This window comes from Thunnus albacares, chromosome 11 (genome assembly GCF_914725855.1).
Source record: "Thunnus albacares chromosome 11, fThuAlb1.1, whole genome shotgun sequence".
In the NCBI taxonomy this organism is placed as follows: Eukaryota; Metazoa; Chordata; class Actinopteri; order Scombriformes; family Scombridae; genus Thunnus; species Thunnus albacares.
In genome coordinates, this window is record NC_058116.1 from 9,066,161 (window position 1) to 9,075,389 (window position 9,229).

Here is a 9,229-nt window from a genome sequence, read left to right on the forward strand (position 1 = left end):
AGTCCAATCAGCTGATACACCAGCTGTTATGGGTGGCTTATGGACCAAGTCGTGCACAGATTAGCTTTCAAATACATTTGTCAACTCAACAAACAACAAAAAAAAAAAATCAAGGAGCAATTCCACAATCCCAGCATTTGTATCTCCGAATCGCGTTAATTAAATTCCCGTCGAATTAATTAGATAACAGCCATATACAGCCTTCGCGCAGGAGTGAGCCACCGTAGGCATTTTAATGACCCCGTAATTCAATTAACCGCCTCCATCAGCTCCATCATTGATTTGTGGAAGAAGAGGGGGGGAAAAAAAGCTGCTGAAAGTTGAATTCTGCAAAGTCGAGCCGGCCTATAATTGCTCAAGACACAGAGATCGGAGGGAAGAGGGGGGTGGGGGGGCTGGGCTGAGGTGGCCGTGTATAAATAGTGTGCTCTCAAATACACAGTCACAACAGCAGGAGTGATCTCACCTCCTCTCCACCCCTTCTATCTATCGCTGCTGCCAGCCTCCCAAAAAAGAGCGTATCCGTGAGCAGACTGACGGTAAGGTACATACTGAGAATTCACGGTGGATTTCCCCTGACCAGGACCACTACTGAGCGACACACCATGGAAGAACTTACGGCATTCGTGTCGAAATCTTTCGATCAGAAAAGCAAGGAGAGCAGCAAAGAGAGTATCACGTACAGGGAAGTTTTGGAGAGCGGCTTGAATAGGGCGAGGGAGCTGGGCAGCCCGGAGACAAACCTGCAGGACATAACGGAGGGCAACCACTGCCCGGTGCATCTGTTCAAGGACCACGTCGAGCTGGAAAAGGAGAAACTCAAGGACTTTAATGTTTCGAGGGCTACAGAGGGTAAGGTTTTAAGAAATGTCTCGTGTTGTGTCGGGGGGGGAAAATGTCTCAAGTTCAGTTGTCTTGTGTCGGGAGCGACATTTGCTTTTACAAATTCTTACAAATCCGCGCGTAAAAAGAGTTGAATTTACATTACGCGTTCAGTTGGTGAAGCTTCCCAAAGTTAACACACAATTCTGCTATTACAATGATTATTTTACAGAGCAGGAGGCGGGCCCACTGCCTGACCGTCATTTTAACTATTTGATGATTGTTTTCAGACATTCAGTCTTTGGCCCAACGAAAAAGCATTTCTTCTTATTATTTATAATATAGTTTCATTATATCTGCGGTATTTAATAGCGTTTACAGCATTAGTTTAATATTTTGTACCAACACGAACATATTTGGCAAATGTAATAATCATAGGAGGATGCACTAGAGAGTGTATGGACACATTTCCCACTCCACTTTATTTTCTTTTATCTGTTATAATATTATAAAATTTCTGAGGAACGTTTTTTATTAAATTATTAATTATTTAAAAGTTTTGATGGATTACAATTCAAATCTATAGCCTGTAGGGTTGCTACAGTCTACTCATGCGCACGAATGTCACATTAAATCCAGTTTCAGCTGTTAAATTCCTTTAAATTGAAAAATGTTTCAATGAACATGCTCTTAAAATGGAGCTACCTTAAAAAAGCCTGTTATCTGCTAAGTGCATTGAACCAACAGGAGAGGCCTCCTGTCACTCAGCAGTAAGACAATGTGCAGCGAGCAGATTTTTAGACATTTAGTGAGTAATTTTAACTTGTCTCTATATTTATCCTACAGCCCGAACATCATACTGTATTATTCTGTCTTACAATTTATTTGAATGCAAGCCGATAGAGAAGAGGACTGCTTCTGTCTGTGTGGGACTAATTTGACGAGCATTTATATAAAATCAAAAGCTTTTCAGTTGTGGGGGAAAAAAACATTTTTTGACGTCAGTACACTACAAACAGCAAAATGCTACCGAACAGGCCGGTAATTGCATCAGTTGTCAAGCCTGTTACTAAAAATAACACAATGATAACACCTAATAGTACACTGCAGCCAATATACTGACAGTCTGACGCTGTGTGAAATCTATGTATTTTGAGCTTTTGATAGAAAAAACAATGTAAAGGTTTCTATTAGGAGAAGATGTTGAGGCAGGCCATTTTTTATTTATAGCCTGAAATAACCTCAGTCTGTTTTACGGAGGCGAGTAATTAGACCTAAATCTTCTCCGTTTAGCCGGAGCTTAATTCTCTGCTCTTTAAATCGCTTATATCCTTATTAGGCTTACATGCCATGTATTGACTGATTTACTTTTATAACGGCACTGACTGCACGCTGACTTATGGAGGCTAGAAATGCAGCCACAGGCCTCTCTCTCTTGAAGAAGTAGGCTGTGTAATGTGTGTGTGTGTTACTGCCAAATTGCAGGGCCTTAGGCCCCTGTCAGGGCCCAATGTGGGCTATGGAGGTCCAGTAATGTGCATGTGTGGTGTGTGTGTTTTTATGTGTGAATGAGAGAGAGAGAACGAGAGAGAGAGAGAGATGAAGACTGTGTGTATATGTGACTTTTCCAGGAAGGTGTAATGCCCAAAATTAAACTAATCTTCCCTCTCTCTCTTTTTCCAACCGTGGACTGTTTAACAGGAATATACGAGTGTAAGGAGAAAAAGGAGGACGTGAAGTCTGAGGATGAGGATGCACAGGGCAAGCTGAAGCAGCGGAGGAGTCGCACTAACTTCACCTTGGAGCAGCTGAATGAGCTGGAGCGGCTCTTCGACGAGACGCACTACCCGGACGCCTTCATGAGAGAGGAACTGAGCCAGCGGCTGGGACTGTCCGAGGCCAGAGTCCAGGTGAGGATGCCCCCGATCAGCCTCACCTCTGCAGGGATATTTACACTTTCTGATAATATTCCTGCAGCTACTGGCAGTGTGTCTGCGACGTTTACGGTTTGTTTGTGGCAGTATTCTTGGTGTTTAGAGGTGAATCCAACATTGTAGAGCATCAGGCTGTTAGAGCTCTTATAGCATCAGATGATGTGAGTAAACTGTTCAGTGGCATCAAAGCGCTTTGTGGGGCTGTAGTTAACTGCTGCCATAATTAGGACAACATCAAAATCCAATGCGCTAACATGAAGGAGGAAAAACAGATTTTATGAAGTGACATTATTTTCTTATAAAGCAATTAACACTTGAGAAAAAATGTAGTAAAATATCGGGAAATGTTTGCACAACAATCCATTTTTCTCTCTTTTTTTAATAATCAGGTTACACCTCATGAGTTCGACCTCATGTTGATCATGTTTACAAGCGTGTTAAATTTTATGTCAAGCTGGATCACTGCGTGAGCCCCATTTTATGTTGAAGTCACACCAAAATGTCTAAAACGAGATTTTTCTCTTGTTTCATTTGCGATATAAAGAGATCATGTAACATGCAAAAAAAAAAAAGAAAAGACGAAAAAATAGAGATGACTTTACCTCTGTTGTAAAAAAGTCTGTAATATTCCTAAAATATCCCTCTAAGGATTTAGAGAGTGTCTGTAGCACAAAACAGAGGATTTATTGTGATTTTATCGCAATCTATGATTTTTAATTCCTTTTTTTTAATCCTGCAGAGAATTACAGTTTTATTTGTATACAATTCTGCAAAAATGAACCACATCATTACTGTGGAGTTTACAGATTTTATAGACTTGCAAAATGGAAAATTTATTAATTCGGACTGAATATTTTTCTTAAATGTATCTTTTGTGATGCAATTTTAAAAAATAACAGAAATGCCAAATTAAATAGTTTATACTTTAATAACACTTAATACTTTGATTTGATAAGTGACTTAATATCAATCTGTGATATCAAACAAGCGAGCAGTGTATCAGCCTACTGAACCTGCAGCAGTTGGGGGAGAAAAATCCCAACCAATGATTAAAATGAATGAAGAGCCTGAATGGCTGCTTCAGGGGACGCACTCTTATGTCAACTCGTATCCCTCCTCATTTTCTTTGTAATATCTGCCATTGCTTGATGTAGTGTCCCCATAAAAGCAGATTAGAAATAACTCAATTCTGGCCCAACTCTGCTGCTGTTCAGCTATCTAATCGGATGAATAAACCCCATCATAGAGGTTTATATGCCCACCGACTACCATTTTGAGCAGAACACTGTCGGACTTGCTTAACAGTAGTAAAATACAGGATTACAGCGTAATTATCACTAATAAAGTTCATAGCGTGTGCGTTAAAATAATTGCTGGTGTAAATATGGCTGATATACAGACTGACTGTGTGTTTTTCTGTGATCAAAAAGGACTGTCAGCGCACACAACCCGTTGATGGTCTCTTCTTGCAAAATAAAGCATCTGAAAAGCTCTTTTTAGGCACGTTCAGAGGGGACGGGGACATGTTTTCTCCAGCTTCAGTGAGAGTGAATTGCAGCGGGGCTGTTGCAGGCTCTGAACCTGCGCTCCGAGCAGCTGTCAATGAATCTAATTGAAAGTTATGAGAGCTTGGTGAGGAGCAGGCAGTAATTCAGTTAGGACTAATATCTTTGGGTTTCTGGCGCGCTGCTAAATTAAATGTCATTATTCACTGTCTCTAATAAAAAAACAAAAAGGAAATGAGATTAGGGTATTTGTGAAGCGCATCATTGAGTGGCCCTTAATGAAGAAATAACTGTCTGAACCAGTGTAGTTCACTTTGCTTAACATACTGGCACGTAATTGGAATTGATCTCCGGAGCGTCTAATATTAGCCTTGATTTATCTGAGGGATTACTGTGCGTCTATGCAAAATCACCTGGGATTCTCATAAACACCTTTTCTACCATCATGTATCGCTGTAGAGCTGAAAACCCACAGCCTGTACAATAAGGACAATTCATAATGTGTCATTTTATTCAATAATAATAATAATAATAATAATAATAATAATAATAATAATAATAATAATAATAATGCTATTAATAAATATGATAATAATTATATAACGAAAATATTTCTTTAACATGCTGTGATATTTGTAAACATAAACATATTTGTAATCTTATTATTTGACAGGTAGAACAATAGATTATTATTCTCATGTCATTTTGTCTCAGCCTCTAATGGACAGTTTATCGACTGGCTGGTTGTTGCAGTCAAATCGACACAATGTTAAACGACGCTCCACGCAGCTTAAAATGGCTTCACGGCACCTTGAGTCATCATCATCATCATCATCGTCGTCGTCGTCGTCGTCATCATCATCAGTCTGCGCCCTTTGTGGTCCGACCAGTCGCTAATTTCGCATCTGTAAATGATAATCATTGCGGGGTCGAAGGGGAGGGGAGATAATGTTATTCACCGAGGCAAATTAGGTTGATGATGATTAACAATAGCCTGCAGCTTCAAAGACAGTCAGCAAATTGGAAGGTGGTTAACAAAGGTTTCTTTTTTCTCTTTTAAAAAAAATATCTTAACGAAATATCCTTACAGTATTCATATAATGGTCCTGCATGGTCTGTGGTGACTTACTGCTTTATTTTATAGTGATTTTTGTTGTGTTTTATTATCTACTGTGACAATGTTCTTATAATAATTCAAAATAATTTACTTTGATGCTGAATATTAAGTTTATACTGATATTACGGTGTTGTCTTATATCCTATTGGATTTTCTGAGGTTTATTTTTTCAACCTGCATATTTTAAAATGTCCCTGTTGTAAATATATTTTATGGATTCATCTATTTTTTGTGGAACAACTTTTAGGTTTTATTTCAAACATCTGCATACAGAATTTTAACAGCTAAAGATAGAGATTTGATTTGATCAAGCTATTTTTCTTTTTATTGGTTACAAATAAGTGGCCTGTCCATAAATTATAATACTATTCTAATAATATGAATATGACAACAAATAGGACATCAATCATTTTTTGATTTAAAATTGAATTTAGTGTTTTTCTTTTTTTTTTTTTTTTTGTCTAACAGATAATTTGCTTTCTCAATTCTAGGTTTGGTTTCAGAACAGAAGAGCGAAGTGTCGAAAACAAGAAAACCAGATGCACAAAGGTAAATATCACTTCTTCTATCATTTGGAATGATCTTACTAATATTTTATTTTTGTTTCTACAATTTGACCATTTTTTTAACTGCATGTGGAAAACTGTGACCTCCTCATCTCACATAACAACAACTGTCTGGCTGTCTGACAGACATCTTTCCCTTCTCCCCAGGTGTCATTCTGGGCAGCGGCAGTCACCTCGACGCTTGCAGAGTAGCACCCTATGTCAATATGGGTGCCCTGCGGATGCCCTTCCAACAGGTAGGCCGTGTTCTCATATTAGCAGGAGCTGACAAAGCATTAAAGATTTAGAGACATATTATGAGTGAATATGGTTTTTACTGTGGCTGATTATAACTGTAAGAATGTTAAAAATGCAGGCTAGAAAAAAAAAAAGATGATTGCTCAGCATCTTGGACTGCAGGGGCAAAGATGGAATTTATTAAAACAGGTCAAGTGAGTGAACAGTTTAAGAGCAAGTTGGAGCTACGTGTGTGTGTGTGTGTTTCCGTCCATGCATGTATGTGGTGTGGTGGAGTCAGAATCTTCTATATTTGTATGTTTATATTAATCTATAGGCCATGTGCAGTTATTAGATGCAAGTGATGAGAGATTCTTTTAGTGTGTGTGTGTGTGTGTGTGTGTGTTGGAGGGGGAGGCAGCAGCTCAGACCTCGGTGCACCTTTCACCTCCTGGCTGTGTGGAGAGGGTCGGGCAGGCTCGCTGTACAGAGGAGAGGAGAGTCGGACAGACATTTGATCTACTGCTATCTGCTTTTGCGTCCTGGCTGCTGCGTTGTCTGCTTGACCCTCGTGAAAAGCAGCGGCCTAATTAAGCCAACAGCGCGGCAGGCGCGAGCACATAAAAGAGATGATGAAAGCAGGGAATGGAGTGGGCTCTGATGGATATTGGCGTTGAGCTGCACTGGCAGGGGTGGAGGCTCGCGGCCTGCGTACTGAGAGAGGCTCGGTTGAAACAGGCGGTGGGCACAGACACTGCACAGATATCACAATGCAGCTTGTAACACGAGTGAATGGGTAGTGGTTTGTCTTGGTAAGGTGCATGAGTTGTAACTGCAAGGTCTGATGGTTGGATCATATGACTCCGTCTCATCCATCTTGTCCTTCTTTACTGTGAACTAGCAAAAATAGCGAAAATACCAAAACCATCTGTTTGAAATATACGAAAAGCCACATGCATGTGATAAACTTCCATACATATGTGCGTGAAGACATAAACAGTTCACACACAAACACGTCAAACGTCCACCACCTGTTTGGTCAGGGATGGATCAGTTTCTGTCATGTCCCCCCAAACAGGATTAAATCAAGTTTCAGGAAGTTTGTTTGGTTTTCCATCAGTGCTTATGCATTTTGATCACATGTCATTCGACCATACATTTGGAAATTATCAGTCAAAGCTGCAGCTTGTTTGGACATGAAATATGTGGAAACGCTTATTGTTTGCAGGAGGTTTTGTTTGGATGCCTTTGCAGTGCTGAGCAACTATGAGCTGAGAGGTTCATATTCATTTTCTCTATTATTGGACAACTTTAGCTTAAGTCATTTTCAGTACTTTAGCCAATATGAAAGGGAAAAGTGAAAAAAAAATATTTAGTCAAGTTAAAACTTTGACTTTATATCGTTCTATTTTGGTTGGAGAAGAAAGCATGAAATACTTTAGTTTTCCCACTTCTTCCTGTGGTGTTTGAAACACATGAGAAATGGCAACAGGCTCAGCTCTCTCTCTCTGAAGTGAGCGGATGCTTAATTTTCACCTACTTCTTATAAAATAATTGCCAAGAATGTGAAAACTGATATTCTATGCTCCTTATGGTTTCTTTTTTTCCCCTTGACTCAGGAATATGTCTGGATAAATATTTATAACTCCAAATATGTGAATATCTTTTTAGTGCAAAATTGTTTATTTATGCAATTGAATACATAATCAGGATAACAAGATTGTATATTTCCAAGGGTATAACGGAGTCCTCAGTCTGAATTAAACAAATCTGTTCTGGGTCCTAGAAAGACTTTGATTCTAGACGATTAAATTGGATGTGGTGTCTGAGAGCAATGTATGATTCATTAACTTTTAGAATAGCTGACATGAAAAAAGGGCTAAAGCGCAGAGTGCAGCCCTTAACTATTTTCTTAGAAAACACACTGTAAGCAACAGCTTTGAGGGGGTAAAATTTGAGGGGGAATTTAATAGTGTCAGACTGTGAAACCTAAATCCTCAACCCTCTTCATACACACACACACACACACACACACACACATATACGGCCCGAGGCGCCGCCGCTGACTAACTTTTGTGTTTGGCTGTTCTGCAGGTTCAAGCCCAGCTCCAGTTGGATGGGGTCACCCACTCCCACCCCCACCTGCACCCTCACCTGGCTGCTCACGCTCCCTACCTGATGTTCCCGCCCCCTCCCTTCGGACTACCAATCGCATCGCTCGCCGACTCGGCCTCTGCAGCGGCGGCGGTGGCGGCAGCTGCCAAAAGCAACAGCAAGAACTCGAGCATCGCCGACCTGCGACTCAAGGCAAGAAAACACACCGAGGCTCTGGGACTCTGACCCCACCGGGCTGCCCCTCCGCTCGCCTGATGCCCATAATCGCCTCTCACACAAGACTGAGCCTGTGAAAGGGCCGTGACACTCACAGCTAAAACTAAACAAAAACACTGAGTGAGAATGAAAGAGAGGAACACATACAGAGAGGGGGGAGAGAGAGTGTGTGTGAGAGAGAAAGGGGGAGAACAGTGGAGGAAGAAAATAAAAAGAAGGAGGGAGCGAGAAAATTGTCACAAAACCAGCTGCCAAAACAAACCACTTGTAGAGAACGGTAATTAAATACCAATGAAATCACCTTTTACTTTTCGCCCCAACAGGCAGGACTTCTGCGGGGCCAGTGGCTCAGTCCACTCCAGGCACAGATCACATCCCAAGGACCGTACAAACACATGTGGATGTCTGTCTGAGGGCCAGGCCGGGGCCCGTCAGACCAGAAGACGTTAGAACAAAGCAAACTGGCAGGCAGCAGCAGGGCCAAAAGCAGAGCCTCGCTGACGCTGGCTGCCGCCATGTTGACAATGCAGAGGGTTGAGCATGGGGGAAACAGACCCACACACCACCTCCCTCACCGAGGCATTGGAACAGCTCTCACCTTTACACCCTCCCCCTCCCCCCCCCTTGCCCCCCACCACCCTCACTAAAAAAAAATGAAGAAAAAAGAACATTAAAAAATGGCCATATTTGTCTCCAACCACTGTGTTCCCTGCTGCTGCCAAGTGCATGAGCTCTAAT

The 9,229-nt window shown here is 41.1% G+C and overlaps 1 protein-coding gene across 2 annotated transcripts; it reads left to right on the forward strand.

Annotated features, from left to right (window-relative positions):
* The first annotated feature begins 435 nt into the window (after nt 1-435).
* shox (short stature homeobox) lies at nt 436-8,984 on the forward strand. Of its 2 annotated transcripts, none has more exons than XM_044365868.1 (6): nt 436-852; nt 2,524-2,732; nt 5,870-5,927; nt 6,071-6,180; nt 8,255-8,467; nt 8,815-8,984. In XM_044365868.1, exons 1-6 carry the CDS (start codon nt 606-608, stop codon nt 8,902-8,904), a joined length of 927 nt encoding a protein of 308 aa, XP_044221803.1. In that variant the 5' UTR covers nt 436-605; the 3' UTR covers nt 8,905-8,984. The 2 variants fall into 2 exon arrangements, with proteins under 2 accessions (XP_044221803.1, XP_044221804.1); XM_044365869.1 differs by having other exon boundaries at nt 6,092-6,180.
* The last annotated feature ends 245 nt before the right edge of the window (nt 8,985-9,229 follow it).

What these genes read in the sequence shown, in the direction of transcription:
- shox (XM_044365868.1), top strand. Translation starts at nt 606, where the DNA reads ATGGAAGAACTTACGGCATTCGTGTCGAAATCTTTCGATCAGAAAAGC. An exon ending in AGAAAACCAGATGCACAAAG is followed by an intron (nt 5,928 to 6,070) that starts GTAAATATCACT and finishes GCTGTCTGACAG; the next exon opens with ACATCTTTCCCTTCTCCCCA. An exon ending in TCGCCGACCTGCGACTCAAG is followed by an intron (nt 8,468 to 8,814) that starts GCAAGAAAACAC and finishes TCGCCCCAACAG; the next exon opens with GCAGGACTTCTGCGGGGCCA.